Source organism: Aythya ferina (assembly GCF_964211825.1).
Source record: "Aythya ferina genome assembly, chromosome: 16".
NCBI lineage: Eukaryota > Metazoa > Chordata > Aves > Anseriformes > Anatidae > Aythya > Aythya ferina.
Genome location: NC_140315.1, coordinates 16,175,338 through 16,193,095, shown reverse-complemented (window position 1 = coordinate 16,193,095; position 17,758 = coordinate 16,175,338). Strand labels below are relative to the sequence as shown.

The 17,758-nt window shown below is 36.0% G+C and overlaps 1 protein-coding gene across 5 annotated transcripts in view; it reads left to right on the top strand.

Annotated features, from left to right (window-relative positions):
- ITCH (itchy E3 ubiquitin protein ligase) overlaps nt 1-17,758 on the top strand; it is a 66,469-nt gene that overhangs the window by 45,186 nt on the left and 3,525 nt on the right. For 4 of the 5 annotated variants that reach the window (XM_084538492.1, XM_084538491.1, XM_084538489.1 and 1 more), the window contains exons 12-23: nt 1,817-1,901; nt 3,352-3,480; nt 6,255-6,327; nt 7,283-7,354; nt 9,238-9,326; nt 9,963-10,122; nt 10,840-10,973; nt 13,481-13,621; nt 15,445-15,565; nt 16,263-16,367; nt 16,586-16,682; nt 17,195-17,267. In XM_084538492.1, the coding sequence (XP_084394618.1) occupies nt 1,817-1,901; nt 3,352-3,480; nt 6,255-6,327; nt 7,283-7,354; nt 9,238-9,326; nt 9,963-10,122; nt 10,840-10,973; nt 13,481-13,621; nt 15,445-15,565; nt 16,263-16,367; nt 16,586-16,682; nt 17,195-17,267 (1,279 nt within the window). Of the gene's footprint in view, nt 1-1,816; nt 1,902-3,351; nt 3,481-6,254; nt 6,328-7,282; nt 7,355-9,237; nt 9,327-9,962; nt 10,123-10,839; nt 10,974-13,480; nt 13,622-14,839; nt 14,968-15,444; nt 15,566-16,262; nt 16,368-16,585; nt 16,683-17,194; nt 17,268-17,758 lie in introns of those variants that run through there. The other variant, XR_014698665.1, reaches the window with a different exon arrangement.

Sequence of the window (17,758 nt, the reverse complement as noted above, 5' to 3'; positions counted from 1 at the left end):
AAAATCTAGATTATTTTAAAAATAAATTAAATCTAATCAAATATGCTGTTAAAGTGTCAAATCCTGACAAGAATGTGTAGTTCCAAAGTAGATTGGGAACAAAACAGAATAGTTTGTAGTTTCCAATAATTGTCATGTCATAATAGCTTTTTTCACACTATCATCCCATTTTTCACCGCTTTCATTAGGCAGGATTTACCCCTTAACCTTCTTCTGGGTGTGTAGCCAATTCATGGAGAACTCTGTAGCACTGAAAAGCTTTTATGACAACAACTAATCATTCCTTAACTTGTTCCCTCTCTCTGGAGTGAATTTGTTTGGTTTTGTAATTCGCAGGGATAACCTTTTACAATAAATAGATTTTTGTGTGTGCGTCTATGTACAAAAATGTAAGTGTAGAACTTTATTTCTGCTGTGACTACGAAGCTGCTGTAAGAATTCAGGGTTCATGGTACATAGGCAGTGTTCTCAGAGTTGTTTAGTCTTAAAGTGAGTGACTATACACGTCAGAACTAGAGCTGGGTTTGTATTTTGCTTTTCAAATATAACCGTCAGGATTTTTAGTTCTGGTATTGATTTGATGTCATGCTATAAGATCATTGTGCCCACACTTGTGCTTTGTTGCACTACGTATGTAGCATTTCAAGTAATGTTTTTGAGGCTGACTTTGCCCAGGAAGCAACAAAACTGAATTTCAACGTCATGTTGAATTCTTCTCTAGTATAACTCCTATAGACAAGTGTCTGCTTCCAGACTTTCCTTCTTAACTGGAGCTTTTTACTTCTGATAGTCAGAATATAGCCTGTTTTTGTAGTTTGTATTCTACATTTTGTGTGCTTGTTAGAACACTCTAAATAAAAATTGCATGAAGGACTGCAGATTGATCTAGAAGACCAAATCCTGGCATTTATCATCAAACATTTTTCAGTTGTAGGCATAGGTTTATTTGATTGAAAATATATTTTTTGGAAACCATGTTGTTACATATATATATATATATTTATTCCCTGCTGATAATACAAATATGAAAGATTTTACTACTGTTCACATACCTTTTAGTACTTTCTTGATATTTTTGTATACCTCTGTAACATATCTTATGTTTATTGTCTATATTGTTTGTAAAGCACATAGCAGAAATTGAAGCTAGCTGGGATTTCCTTCGGGGAAAACTGTTTATGTTTTTGCTTTCTTCCAATTATTTGTTCCCTATAATAGGGGGAAAAAAAAAAGCAGAGTAAAGGATCTTTAGATGGAAATTTCAATTTCATCTGTATTTTAATCCATATGCATTTTAACTTCCAAAAAACACCGGAAAAAGCTTTTTAAGAAGTACAAACTGTAGGCCAATATACTTAGTGAAGGTAAATTTCCTGTGATGAACAATTTCCTTCACAACTGTTTATATTTCTGCTATAATGCCCAGAATCTTGACTTATAGTTAAGATTTCGTCATTTTTATAAGCGGCATACATAGATATCTGAACTTTTCAGGGTAAGAATTGAGATACTAAGAAACAATGCAAAACCATCCTAAGTGCAGCTTTTCACTGAGGGTAGGTGATGATGCACTTTCACATAATTGTTAGCAGTCAGTAGTATTAAAATAGATTCCTGTTGGTGAGTTGACTCCTTAATTACTCCTTAATGAGTAATGCCAATGAAAGTGAAAAGATGTTGAGTCAAAGGATGTACAGAGAACCTTGAAGACAGGTGAAACTGTAGCAGGCACTGATTGCTTACATTAATTTAATTTGTAGTCTCAGCAACACAGTAAAGAGGTATTGAAATTTGTTTTCATTTTGTATCTTTTCAGAAAAGAGAACTGACAGCAATGGCAGAGTATATTTTGTCAATCACAACACACGTATCACTCAGTGGGAAGATCCCAGGAGTCAAGGGTAAGAAATCAGTTGCAGCTTCATGTAAATCTGAAATGAAAATATAACAAAGTATATAAGATATATATATAGATATAGATATATAGATATATATCTTATATATATAAGATATATATATATCTAAGTATATATATATAAGAGATTGAGACTTTGGAGATGGTGCTTACAGCTAAAACACAGGCTGTCCTATACGTGCTATCAGGCAGTCCTGTAAAAGGTACCAGCTGAAACAGAAACTGTCAAAATAACACTTGATAATAATACAGTTATCAGGAAAGTCTTTGTCAACAGCAGTAAGTTCATTCCCAGAACAGTTCATGCTCTTTTTATAGAATAATAGAAACTTGTATCGTTGCAGGAGGGAGGAGAGTGTTTGTTTCAACTGATGTGTTAGTGCATAATTTGATCCTGCATAATTTGATTATTTATTAGACTGGCAATAGCTAAGAGACAGAAGACAAACTCCAAAAGTTGCAGCACCTCTACTTTACCACTTTAAAACAAACAATAAAAAAGAAACAGAACTTGGGTACTCTACAAGTATTGGATTAATAGATTACTGTTTAGTTTGGGATCCAGTTACTTTGACTCTGAGGTAGGAAATGTAGGCAGGAAATTGAGGGTGAAGGGTATGCTGTGTTTGAGATGAAAATTTGCACTTGGTGAAGCAAATTCATCTGTAATGAAATGGAGTAAGATGAGGGAGAGTGGAAGGGTTAATAGCCATAGCCAGAGATGACAACCTTTCAACAGCTTTCAGTGACTTGAAAGTCACTGCAGCAGTTAACTGTATGGAAAGCACTGTTATTTTTAATAACCACCCAACAACCAAAAGTTCTGATTTAATAGCTTGAAAACATTTTCCTGAAGTATATTTCCATAGAGGGAAGTCACTTTGAGAGCACTTGGATGGAGTGATAATACTCAGGTTTTCCAAACATATCAAGATACGCTTATATCGATACGAAAATTGAGTTGGAAGTTGTCAAAAAAAATTGCTTAAGATCAGTATTTTTATTTTCTTGATATTTTTGTCATTCTGAAACTCTTTAAGCTTTTAGCTATTGTGATTATGTGTGAGGTACCAAAAGCTAGTTATTAGGGCAATGTCATCTTGAGAGTAAAAATCTAACAAAAAATAGATTTTAGTTGCTGTTGCTTAAGTGGATGAAACATAGAAACTTACAGAAAAATACAAGAATGTTTACCAATTTGCTGTTCTTCTTGATAGTGCAACTGAAGGTGCTATTGTTGAAATAAACATTTCATTTTGGTTAAAATGAGAGGTGATGTGAAAATTGGAGGAAAAAAAGGCGGAATAAATGTTGAAATGAAAGCGTCTCTGTCTGTAGTTTTCTAGATCTGCTAAATTTTTTGCTGTCTCAAGTACTGATCAATTGACTTCATGTATTAAGTGCATAATTTACTATGTATTTGCTTGTATCTATAGTCAATTAAATGAGAAACCCTTACCTGAAGGCTGGGAAATGCGATTTACTGTGGAAGGTATTCCATATTTTGTGGATCACAACAGAAGAACCACTACATACATAGATCCCCGCACGGGCAAGTCTGCTCTGTAAGTGTTTTATTAAACCATTTCTAAGCTCCTAAAAGTGAAGTTGAACATTCATAAGTTGCTTTTTTTTTCTTTTTCCTGTTTTGTGTGCAGAAAGTTTTATGTGTATTAAAGTCTCTGAATTTATTTATTTTTATCCATGGATAAGTGTCCCTGAAGATGACTGAATACTTAAGAATCTGACTCACCAAGTAGTAGATAAGATAGAGGGACCATCAACACTTCTGATGACCAGATCCCTTCCTTCCACTTACTGGTCTTAATTTTTACAAGTATACTCTTTCTTTCTTTGATTTTTAGGAACCAGAATGGAGTTAAAAGCAGAACTTAGCTGCAAGTTTAAATTACCTGAATGTCATCCTACCTTATTGTTAGTATCTTTTTTACACCAAATCACAGAATGGCTGAGTTTGGAAGGGACCTCTGAAGATCATCTGGTCCAACCCCCCTGCCAGGCAAGATCACCTAGAGCACGTTACACAGGATGGCATCCAGGCAGTGTTTGAATATCTCCAGAAAAGGAGATTATCCACAACCTCTCTGGGCAACCTGTCCCAGTGCTCTGTCACCCTCCCAGTCAAGAATTGCCCCCTCATATTGAGCCAGAACCTCCTGTCCTTCAGTTTGTGCCCGCTGCCTCTCATCCTGTCGCTGGTCACCACTGAAAGGAGAGTCTCCATCCTCTCAAAACCCTCCCCCCAGATATTTGTACCCATTAACAAGGTCTCCCCTCAGTCTTCTCTTTTCCAGGCTAAACAGGCCCAGCTCTCTCAGCCTGTCCTCATACGACAGGTGCTCCAGTCCTCTCATCATCTCTGTAGCCCTCCTCTGAACTCGCTCCAGGAGCTCCATGTCCCTCTTGTACTGGGGAGCCCAGATCTGAACACAGTGCTTCAGGTGTGGTCTCACCAGGGCTGAGCAGAGGGGTGGGATCACCTCCCTTGACCTGCTGCCAACACACTTCTGAATGCATCCCAGGAGACCATTGGGGCCAAGCAGGCCACAAGGGCACATTGCTGGCTCATGGTCAGTCTGCTGTCCACCAGGACTCCCAGGTCCCTCTATGCAGAGCTGCTCTCCATTGGGTCACCTCCCAGCCTGTACTGGTGCTTGGGGGTTATTCCTCCCTAGGTGCAGGACCCTGCCTTTGCCCTTGTTGAACTTCATGATGTTCCTCTCGGCCCAACCCTCTAGCCTGTCGAGGTCCCTCTGCATGGCAGCACAGCCGCCTGGGGTATCAGCCACTCCTCCCAGCTTTGTGTCATCAGCAAACCTGCTGAGGGTGCAGTCTGTTCCATTGTCCAGGTTGTTGATGAATATGTTGAACAACACTGGACCCAGTACTGACCCCAGCGGGACACCACTAGTTTACAGGCCTCCAACGAGACTGCACTGCTGACCACAACCCTCTGAGCTCTGCCTCCAGCCAATTACCAATCCACCTCACTGTTCACTCATCTAGGCTGCACTTCCTGAGCTTGTCTATGAGGAAGTTATGGGAGACAGTGTCAAAAGCCATGCTGAAGTCAAGGCAGACTACATCCACCGCTCTCCCCTCATCTACCCAGCTAGTCATCTGACCATAGAAGGATGTGAGATTGGTTAAACATGATTTCCCCTTGGTGTACCCATGCTACTACTCCTGATCACCTTCTTATCCTCCACATGCTTGGAGATGACCTCCAGAATGAGCTGTTCTATCACCTGTCCAGGGATGGAGGTGAGGCTGACTGGCTTGTAGTTTCCTGGGTCCTCCTTCTTGCCCTTTTTGAAGACTGGCATGACATTGACTTTCTTCCAGTTCCCTCAGGCACCTCTCCTGTTCTCCATGAGCTTTCAAAGATGATTGAGAGTGGTCTAGCAATAACATCAGCCAGCTACTTCAGCATCCATGGGTACGTTTCCATTGGGGCCCATGGATTTGTGGGTGTCAAGTTCGCTTAGATGATCTCTGACCTGATCCTTTTCGATCAAGGGAAAGTCCTCCTTTCTCTGGACTTTTTCTCTCTTGTTTCCAGGGTCTGAGATTCCCAAGGGCTGGTCTTAACAGTAAAGACTGAAGCAAAAAAGGCATTCAGCAACTCTGCCTTCTCCATATCATTTGCCACAAGGGCACCCACCCCATTCAGCAGTGGACTGACTGAAGAGGCCAAAGTTTTCTCTCCTGAAGTCCAGGGCTGCAATCCTACATTTTGCCCTGCTTCCTCTTTGCAAGATCCTGAACTCCACCATTATCATGGTCACTGCAGCCAAGGCTGCCCCCTACCCTCACATCTCCAACTAGTCCTTCCTCATTCATTAATACAAGGTTCAGCAGCACACCTCTCCTTGTTGGCTTCTCCACCACCTGTGTCAAAAAAGTGTTATCAGTGCACTGCAAGAACCTCCTGGACTGTTTGTGTCATCTGAGTGGTCTTCCCGGCAGATAATCAGTGTGGTTGAAGTCCCCCATGAGAACCTGGGCTGATGCCTGAGAGGCTACTTTGAGCTGTCTGAAGAAGGTTTCATCTACCTCCTCTTCCTGATAATTAATTAAATTACAGTGAAGTAGATACTGTTGGGAAAAGTACTGGATATGCACTCCACAATTAACAAAACAGATTTTTTTAGTTAAAAAACAAAAACAGTTATACCCCAAAAGCAGACTAAGTGCATAAGAATCTTCCAGCTGGATAGCCTACTAAACCATGTAACTACACAACAAATAATTTTTCATACTGTTTTTTAAATTACAATAACGCTTTGGAAATTAATTTTTCTCCCTTTGGTTCCAGAGACAATGGGCCCCAGATAGCTTATGTACGCGATTTCAAGGCAAAGGTCCATTATTTCCGATTCTGGTGTCAGGTACAAATTTATTTCTTGAGAACATTTGTTTGCATTATCATTTTCTGTTTACTTTCTGTAAATTAACTATTCAGTGCCCTGCAAGTAAAATTAATCAACCCACTTAAAGTGAGTATAACCAGGAGCGAGCAAATACTGGGTTTGTATAAGCTGATGCAAGTTGTAGGGTAACTTTAAAACTTCTTAGAGTGAAAGAAAACCCGAATTTCTTTACAGTTTATTTAAGAAAGTACTAGGTTTCAGAATGTTGTTCTTTTTCTGCTCTTAATAAGTGAATATATGAAAATGTAGTAGTTTTAAATATAATTAATATATAAGATCTAGTTTCTATACAAATAAATACTTCTGGAAGAAACTGCAGGGCATTTGACACAGACCATACGTGTCTAAACACTGAAAACTATATTGGGTTGTACTTCAGTACGTCCTAACATAATAGCATATTGCAATGTCACTCTTGGTCTTTTAAACTCTATGGATATCAAAAGAATATGTAACTTGGTATCTAGGAAAATGTACTAGGTTTAAATGTTCCAGTGTTCAAGTGTCAATGAATTATACTTTGAAAAATAGCAGAGAAGAGCCTGATTTTTCCCTTTTACAGAATAACCTAAATTTTCTTTTTTTATTATTATTGAATGTTGGAGTAAAAGGCCTTACTGATTTAGAATGTTACTTATCTTATTTTTTTCTAGTGTTTTGTAAGAATACAGTATTTGAACCTGTTCAAATCAGGATATGGAGGTCTGTATACCTTTGCTGCAGATCTCAGTATCAGAATAGATTTTTTCTTGGAGTAAATTAAAATTCAAGTATCTCGATTACTGACTGTTTTATGTGCATTATTGAAATTTACCTCTACCTCTTAAAACAACATATTCAACAAACAACAGTTAAAACAGTATGAGAAATATTAAGTATTTGTAGATCTTACCTCTGAAAAATTTCATTTCAGCAACTGGCAATGCCACAACACATAAAGATTACAGTGAGCAGAAAAACATTATTTGAAGACTCATTTCAACAGGTACTGTATTAAAACATATTAGTAGACATGAAAAGTTGGATCAAATAAATTTGTCACTTGTCTTTCTTGATCCTGTGACATTTTAATAAGGTTATTTTACTAGAGACTAACAAAAACACATAGTTAGGATACAGTCATGCTTATATATAAAAAGATCATGCTAAAATGTTAAGTTCTGTCTCTACTGGCTGATTAATCGTGGGGAGAGCAGTGGCAGAGCAATTCCCCATTTACAGGAAGTTAGCGTGTTTTGCTAGGTTTGTTCGCATGTCCTCCCCTGCCAGTTTTGTTAAATAAGCATGGTTATGTACCAAAATATATTAAGTTGCACTTACTCTTACTGTAGATGTTACAGGTCTTTAAATAAGTAATTAAATGGTTAAAAGAAAACAAAAACTAATAATTATACTTATATTATTAGCAGCAAAATTCTTAAGAATGCTAAGAGACCTAAATCGTGCTTGAAATTTATTTCTATACACTATTTTTAAGTGTTTTCATATTCTACCTTTTTTTTTTAATGTTCACTGTGGCAATAAATTACTCCCCTTGCCAGTTAAATAGATGGTGAGAGCTACAGGGAACAATATGAAATTTGTATTGGCCACTTCTGTGCTTTTCTGATTTGAAAGAAATTAAGATGCAAACCTTATTCAAGAAGATAGGAACTTCTACCTTCCTCTGTTCCTTGCTGATCTTTATGTTCCTGTGTATCTTCTGGTTTCATTTCTTGTAGGAGTTATCAGTTTGTCAAGCCAAGAAGTTAGAACATGTTGAATAAGATGTTTTGAGACAAGAATATATATTCTTAAATAAGGTTTAATGCTTACTTATTCAAGTTACTGTAAACTGTCTTAGCAGAAGCAGCAAATGCTAGTGCAGCTGGCTACTCTTTTCTTTTGGAACACTCTTGTCTTCAAATAGAGTGGGTTAGAAGTAGATGAAATAAGTCCTGGAACTGAAAATTGGTTCCACCATTATTTCTAAAATTGTACTTTGTCCTTTCATAGTAATGACAAAGGTAACAATATTATATTATAGTAGAAATAGTTGAGAGAGATCATGTAATCATGTAAATGTCAACAAACCGAGGTGTATTTAGGAAAATACGGCGCTTTGTCAATAATGTAGACTATAACTCAATTGCACATATCTGACTTTTTTTTTTTATACTGATTCTTGGGTCATTTGTAGATATCTATGTTGGAGATACAAAATCTATTGTGATGATAACTTCAGACATCTAGCACAGATTTTAAAATTTTTGATCCAAATTCTGTGCCTGTTATTACAGACAAAAACTTAATGATCTCACACATATATGTTCTGTGAAATTTCTCTAAGTAAATGTCTGACATTTGAACAAAACAGCATTACTAAAATTCTTTAGCTTCTAAAAAAGCTAGATTTTTATTATCCCCTTTAGGAGATGAAGCTGTAAAATGAAAATATTTTATATATAATATTTATTTATTTATTTATTTATTTATTTGAGATCTTAGACATATCTCTTCATTGCCTGTAACTTGGGTACCTTTCAGATATCATTCACTACAGTATTTTAGAAATCCTGAATTTACATACTTTGAGCCCCTGTTATTTATTGGCTTGATTTTTGTCATAAACTTTTATATAGGCTGCTGGCGTAATTATAGGTCTTAAATTTTAAAATTATTATTTATTTTTCTTTTACATCTTTTACTTGTTAATCTGTGGAAATAGGTTGCCATTAACCCCTCAAATTCCATGAAAGTTATGTAAGCGGGTACTTCGTGTACTTATAGCACGTTTTATGTTCTGATTGAAAATGCTATATGGCTTGATACAGGAAATAGTTTTATATGATTTTCTTGAAATAAATTGTCTGTTTTTCTTTCACTTAGATAATGAGCTTCAGTTCTCAGGATCTACGGAGACGTTTATGGGTTATTTTCCCTGGTGAAGAAGGCTTAGATTATGGAGGAGTTGCAAGGTAAACTATAGTAAAATGGCAAATGATTTCTTTTTCCTGTTATTTGTTGTGAAAATTTTCCCAAGGTAGATAATTGAACTGCAATGATTTCAGAATACTAGTGAAGCGTATTCCTCGTTTTTCCTTAGAATATCAGTGCATGTTTTAGAACTGTATAGAAGTATTTTCAGTACACTTTAGGAATTACTTTAATCTGTCTTAGTGATTAGTGAAAACACATGCACAGTTTATTGACTTCAGCATGACCATTACCACCAAAGTAGAGGTTTCCTGAAAATGAACAAAAATGTAATTTCATGTCAGAAGTCCGTACATGAATGTAACTAGGAAAGGCGTATATATTTATTAGTGTTCCCTAAAAGTCTAATGTTTAAATCAATGGTAGTGTTTTAATTACCTCCGTAAGATAAGGGATCTTTTTCCAAATCACTGACAGCTGTATAACATTTTAACCTTGCAGACTAAATCCTAACTTACATTAGTTTCAGTTTGATGTAACCATACTTTCTAGAAAAGTCAGGTTGACTAGCTATGTGCCAACAAGTTCCTAAGTGGATTTTCAGCATATCCGTTAGCTGAAGTCATTTTTAATGTTTTGAAATGTGTTTTTTGTTGTTGTTGCTTGTGTAATTTCAGGGAATGGTTCTTTCTATTGTCACATGAAGTTCTGAACCCAATGTATTGCCTGTTTGAATATGCAGGGAAAGATAACTACTGCTTACAAATAAACCCAGCCTCCTATATTAACCCAGATCATCTGAAATACTTCCGTTTTATTGGAAGATTCATTGCCATGGTAAGTTAAAAATAGAAAAAAGTTACCTCCTGTAATTTTTCATGTAAATAAATACAGTACTATAGAATCATAGAATATCAAGAGTTGGAGGGGACCCACAAAGATCATTGAGTCCAACTCCTGGGTCCCCAAAGACCACCCATATATCAGACCATGTGTCAGAGAGCGTTGTCTAAATGGTTCTTGAACTCTGGCAGGTTCAGTGCCCTGGGGAGCCTGTTCCACTGCCCAACCACCCTCTTGGTGAAGAACCTTTTCCTGATACCCAACCTGAACCTCCCCTGTTGTAGCTCCATTCGGTTCTATTGGTTCCTGTCGCTAATTACCAGAGAGCAGAGATTAGCGCCTGCCCCTCTGCTCCCCTTGTGAGGAAGCTGTGGGCTGTGCTGAGGCTTCCCATCAGTCTCCTCTTCTCCAGGCTCAACAAACTGCTGACTTCAGCTGCTTTTCATACATATTCCCCTCCAGACCCCTCACCATCTGCGTAGCCCTTCGTACCATCAAATGGATTACTAAACACTTCATCTTTGAGCTGAAATTTTCATCAGCATACATAGTTTTTATTATGTATAAATAGATAAAGCATATTTACAGTTATGATATATCTTACTTTAATTCTTTGGGCATCAAGCTCCATTGGTACGCTGTACAAATGTTGTCATATTGAGTAATCAATCATCCTTTGCATTATTTTTTGTCTATTTTCATGTTCTTCAGGCTTTATTCCATGGGAAATTCATTGACACTGGTTTCTCTCTGCCGTTCTATAAGCGTATCCTAAACAAGCCAGTAGGACTCAAGGATTTAGAATCTGTTGACCCAGAGTTTTACAACTCTCTCATCTGGGTAAAGTGAGTTCGTCTTGATTTTGTTCTTGAAATAGCAATAAAATGTTTTTGTTTTTCACTTATGCCAGAAAGTAAGTGTAAAACTACTACTACTAACAAACTGACCAGTAGAGTATGTCAATTACAAAGTAGTATTGGAATTTAAATGGAATATTAGATACACAAATGATTTGATAATGCAAAAATTAATTGCATTTTTAGGTCACTGAATATTCTGCGCAGTATCGTGCATTCCATTTTTACTATTTTTTGAATAAATCTTGCTAGACATTATACAAATGTGGTACTCGTGCACAAAGTTACAAATAAAATGACTCAAGTAAATTCCACTGAAACTTTTTAAATAACCAATTAAAAAAATTAGCAATAAATCCTTTCAATATCTGGTTTAATTAGAAAACACAGTATAGTGCTACAATAATTTGGAGTTAGCAAATGTAACTTATATACTGTCACATAACTCTTCTGTCAGTCATACCTGAAATTTATCTAAGGAGTTAAAGTAAAAGATTTAAAGTTAATTCTCATACATTTTCATAGCTGCTATTGTTTTTTTTGCTCCAACCTGGATGATTTAAGACCATTTCTACATAGGGCCTTCCATGTATGCATTGTCAGTCATCTGTAAGCTCTACATTCATAATCCTGCTGAGTCCTCCTTCTCCACTCCTTTACAGATTCCTCTCTAGAGAGCAGAAAGTAAATAGGTTCTGGAGTTTATAGACCAGAAATTTCATTATTTTAGAAATGCATTAAAACTATTTTAAGTTATAATTAAAAACAAAACAAAACAAAAACAAAAACAAAACCTTTCCATTCAAGGTAATTTGGTACTTCTTTTATAATAGCAAGATTTCAAGACATTGTAATCTATGGTGGTTGTGCACCATTTGTTTCAGTAACTGGTTATTTTCTTTTCCCGAGAGTATTTTTTAAAAAAAAAAAAGTGTGTGTGTGGGGTGCTTAGAAGAGATGGATAGTCAATTTAAACTTTTTTTTTGGTTTCTGCTATAAGGAAATTTAGCAGAAAATTTAGTCTTTGTTACGTGTCTAGAGAGATACAGCATACATTAGTCAAGAATCATACACAAAGTAGATTAGAAAAGCCTTGAGGACTTCATAAAGATGGGGATAGTTTGTTTTTAAAAGCTGAAATAAATATAAAAGACAAGAATGTCATTTCCTGTAGTGGTGAATCTTGGAAGCATTATCTTGGATAATGAGGAAGTGATGAGACGTTTCAGATGTTTACAACGTAAGATAAGCATTTTGATGAGTCTTTGATGAGTAGTATGTTCTGTACTGAATGATTTGCTACTAAAGGTGTAATAAACATTCTAGTAGGAAATGTCAGTAGTGGATATCTGAGTAAAGATACTGTGAATTTGAGACTTGAAAGTTGTAGGGCTGGATACCTGTACTTATATTACACGAATCTTGTAATCCGTTTTGTAGTCAGAAGGTGCGCGTTTATTTTTTTCTTTAGAAGAAGAGTGTTTTTTGTCATCCTGTGATTTACTGACTTTTAGAAAACAAGTAAATGTGATAGTGAAAAGAGCGGGTTACAGGAAAGAAATTTGCGTTAATTGGTCTTTAATCATGGGCGAAGCTATTACTGGTGAATGATCTTGTGCAACTCATTACAATTCAGTCACGTGTAACATTTACCTTGTGAACAGTATCAGCCCATTAATTTTGTGTGGAAAGTCTAGAGTAGAAGGGTATTGTTTTTAAGCCATTATCTGCAGACACAGACACATCTTTGCATTTGACAACACGTAAGCTGGGCACTTACTCAGCACTATCCTTTGTACATCACAAAGGAATGTGTTTTTTTAGACCTGATATTTGAAAGGTCTTTCAATACTGCAGAGGCATGTTATATTTGTTCTTCACACGGTTCTTTAGGTGCGTGTGTTACACTTACAGTGGTCCATGAGAGAGCACAGAAGCTTCTGAATATTAATATTAGGCTTCTCTATGGCAGTATAATGGCACTTGCAGACACTGCAGACTAGTTTTTTCTCCTTCATCTTTACTTCAAAGTGTGCCAGATACCGTTCAGTTGATTGCTCTTGTGAGCTTTCCAACCAGGATAAGTTTTGGGTACCAGCAGTCCCTAACAAGGCAATTTTGTCAAAGACAGGAGAAACTTATATCTGAAGTAAAGAACTAGAACACTCAAAACTTAGTGACAAGAACAACCATTACATCTCACTCTGTAAGTGAGGGTTTCAGATGGCTTCTTTGTGGTGGCTACCTACGCTTTTATTAAATTTAACTTTGTAATTTGAGGGGTTTATTGAGTTGGTTACTCATGTATGCACATCAGTGAAATGAAGTCAGTAAGTCTTGCAAAATCACAATTATTGTGTAAGTAACATTTCCTTAGCTTGATTCTTGAACTCCAAACAATTAAAAAAAAATGCTTAAGGTTCTTCATACCCATCCCCTCTCCTGAGTACATAGTTCTTACCCAGTTATTTAAAATTACATTTTCTTTCATACAGAGAGAATGATATTGAAGAATGTGGCTTGGAAATGTTTTTCTCAGTTGATAAAGAAATCCTAGGTGAAATCAAAAGCCATGATTTGAAGCCAAATGGTAGTAACATTCTAGTGACAGAAGAAAATAAAGAAGAATATATTAGGTAAGAATAAATGAAAATTTTAAAATAGTCTTATGTCATTTTCTTTCTTCAGTTCTAGCAATACCATCAAACTATGTAATCAGAAGCACTATTGAAATTCTATCTATGAATAATTGCTGATGTTGGCAACAAGTGGCAATTGTTTGGATTTCATATTTGAAAGAAAACTACTGATAGAAATAATTTTTTAAAATCCACTTTCCAAAAAGGTTACACTTAGTAGAAGCTTTACTTTTTTACCTCCTAGAGATGATTAAATTTATCAGAACATCATGACAAGAAATGTGAACTTCGGGTATTTTACCAGATTACTGCATGCATTTATTATTTGATTTGTGTGGCTTCATAATAATTCTCTGCTGATAATTCTTCCCAGTCATTTTTTTGCTTGTTTTAAACAGAAGAAAATTTTTGGAATCTTTTGTGATGAACCTTAGTTTTTAAAGATACATAGGATTGCTACTAGTTTCATCTGAACTGGCCTTATAGTATAATTAGGTCTTAGCATTCCTAACCAGATTGTTATGAATTATGACAGTACATGTCATTGCATCGGTGAAGGATTAGGACTGCAGTACCAGAACGTTTTAAAGCAATAAGCAATAGATTGAGAGGGAAGGAACCTAAAAGAGTTTTTTGTTTGTTTGTTTGTTTGTTTGTTTTTTAAAAAAAAAGAACAATGAGTTGATTTGTCTCAAAATATCCCTTTCTTGTCTCAAAATATCCTCATTGTGTAGCAGTACATAAGCTCTGCTTTGAGGCTTCAAAAACAACAACACCACAAAACAATACCATCTCACATCACAGGTAGAAAATAAATTGAATCATAGAATTTTCCTATTTCTTTTAATATGTTTTGCGAACACTTTTTTGGGGGTGGGGGAAGGAATAAAGCAGTAGAATTTGTTTTTGTCACATGACTAATCTGAAAGCATTTCACAGAAATGATAATATTTGCAGAAGAAACATAATGGCATTTTGCAGTTTCCCAAAATGCTAATATTGGGGTACAAAATAGGGAGTATCTGCAGAAAACCATTCTCTCCTAATTTCCAGGAACCCAGGGAGATCTCAGATTCCAGCTTAAGTCATATTCTTCTGTCTTACTCTGGGTCCTGCTTTAAGTCCCCCCAAAGTTTTCATCTCCCCTTTAGGTTCCAGTTCTCCTGACAGGTTAGGCTTGAATTCAGCATAATATCTGCTTCTCCCTGGGTTCAGGTTCTTCGGGTCTCCTGCCTGCTTTTCACCCTTTTATTAATGGAGAGTGGAGTTTCTGCCACAGAGCAAAGTTTCATGATTAACAGAAACAAATATGGAACTTTCCAAATGGACATAGTCGTTTCTTGGTAAGCTAGCAGTCCTACTTATCTTCACCAGTACAACGTAACCTAGTTTTTACCTTTTCATTGATAATGACTGAGATTTCTGGGGAGAATATTAGATGTACACAGCTCTGCATTTTTTTTCTTTCTCCAAATACTTAGGGACTGCTGTGCTCCCATTAATATAATCAGTGAATAGATACTGCCTCCTCTTTGAGCCTAAAGCACTTTCTATAGCAGAGTGTTTGGAATTGTAGGGTTTTAATTAAAAAACAAACAACCAAACAACAACAACAAACTGTTTGCGCAGTGAAGGTTTCAAATAAAATTATAGAATGCTCTATCCCCAGAACTTTCCAGACTTCACTTTTTTTTTTTTTTTTTTTTTTTTTTTTTTTTTTTTTTAACATAGCTTACAGTTCATTTCAGTAGGCTAAAAAAGATGTAAACTTGGGTTAGCATAGGCCAGATCAAGTTATCTTTCTGTATCCTATTTTACAGGCTAGTAGCAGAATGGCGACTTTCCCGGGGTGTTGAAGAACAGACACAGGCTTTCTTTGAAGGCTTCAATGAAATTTTGCCACAACAGTATTTGCAGTATTTTGATGCTAAGGAACTGGAGGTAAAGGATTGTTTGGGTATTGCTAGATCTAGTTTTTTACACATAATACCAGAATGTTAGTCATTGTCTGAAGAACAAGCTTCACTAAGGCTGACAGTTCTGTTTTATAGGGTGTTTGAAGGAAACTTTATGGAGTAATATTTGGTTAGTGTGTTCTTCACTTTCATCTTTGCAGCTTTCTTACACATTTCTAAAGGCTAAGATTCTGCCTGTAGAATTTTTTTTGACTAAGTGCTTTTGTAATCCTCAAAAATTTGATTTGCCTGTGTCTGAAGAATGAGTAACTTGACAGAAACGGTATTAGAACCAGATATGTAATGGATGATAGAGTGCATCAGGCTTTAGATGCTTTTGATCTCTCAAAATTATACCTTATTATAGTTTTTGAAGGAAAACATCCTATTTCTAGCACAGAATCATATTGTTGGGCAGTGATCAAGTATGTGTTCCTGGTTTGAACATCTAAATGCAAACAGCTATTCCATTTTTCATGAATGTATTGATTTCTATCTTGTGGCCTCTCCAAATGTTCTTTGTGAGCAGTCATTATTATGTGCTGTGGAAGTTTAAAAATGGTTTAAAATTGAGTATACTGTCATTGCAGATGCTTTTAAGTACAATGGAGTTGATCTCTTTTGCTGTAGAAGCAAGTGATAGCTTGTAGTTTAATGTTTATTTCCCTTTTTCTCCCCTGAAGGTGCTTCTATGTGGAATGCAAGAAATTGATCTGAATGACTGGCAGAGGCATACTATCTACCGGCATTATACCAGGACCAGCAGACAGATATTATGGTTCTGGCAGGTCCGTAGACTTTTTTCAGAAGAACAAAACACAGCAGAGCACAGCAACAGCTTAGTTAGCACTAGTCAGAATTACTGAACAGATTTGTCATGTGTAAATACAAATTTACAGCTAATCTACGTATTTGTAACATCTGTGCAATTTGCTAAACTATGGATGATGATGTGAATATATGAATACTAAATAATACATCAATGTTTATTTCAATTATTTTTCAGTTTGTGAAAGAAATAGATAATGAGAAGAGAATGAGACTTCTGCAGTTTGTTACTGGAACATGCAGATTACCAGTGGGAGGATTTGCTGACCTCATGGGTATGCATAACAACACACACAAAGCATTTTTGAAAAGGATCAAGCTACATGTTTAAGGATGTTCTTTATGAATTTTATATTGAATATATGTTGAATACTGTTTTTAAGTCCTGAATATACTAGACTATGAGAGAAAAATGGATGGAAGGAAAATTAATATCTATTGTATGATTGATATGATACATGATCTGGACATGGTCCTGGGCAACCTGCTTCTAGGACTACCTGCTTAAGCAGGGGAGTTCGACCAGATGGCTTCCAACCAGGTTGCTTCCAACCTCATCCATTCTGTGATTCTGATTGTGTCTCTTTCAGCATCACTTCAAATTTATTCATTTCACCAGATGCATGCTTTAATCTGGACAGAGTTGTATAGTGAAAGACAGATGTCTTTGTTCGGTTTAAATAATGGTATCTTGCCTTCAAGTCTTTCATGCTGTGTTGTCATCTGTTACCTACTGATGATGCAAAGGCAGCTAGACCTATGGCAGTTTTATTTCAATTTGTTACAGGGAGCAATGGACCACAAAAATTTTGTATTGAAAAAGTTGGAAAGGAAAACTGGTTACCTAGAAGTCATACCTGGTAAGTACATAAAACAAAATGCTACTATGGCTCTGTGTCTGCTGATGGCAATCTTATTTTGAGATTTTAGTAAATAGGTAATATACTTAAATGGACTGTGTGACCGCAAACACCAAGTTATGCCAATAAGCTTTGTTGTTGGATAATAGTTAAGCTTCAGAAAAACGGATTTGTGTCATGGACTAGATTCCATTGTAAATTCCATGGATTTGCACACTACTGAAAACCTAAAGTAATAAACATTACTTTCTAAAGAAGTTGGGACTGATCTTCTATTATCACCACACTCAATCTTGATAGTGAAATAAATAGCCGCATTCAGACTTCCTCTTCCCGAAAAAAAAACATAGCTTCTACTCAGTTCCATTAGTGCTTGGTAAAAATATACAAACGTAACATTTCAAATATAAAACTTACTGAGATTTCTTACCAATTACAGTGCATTTCTGGAAAGCTATTACTGTTGAACACAGGTGCTTGTATGTTAACTT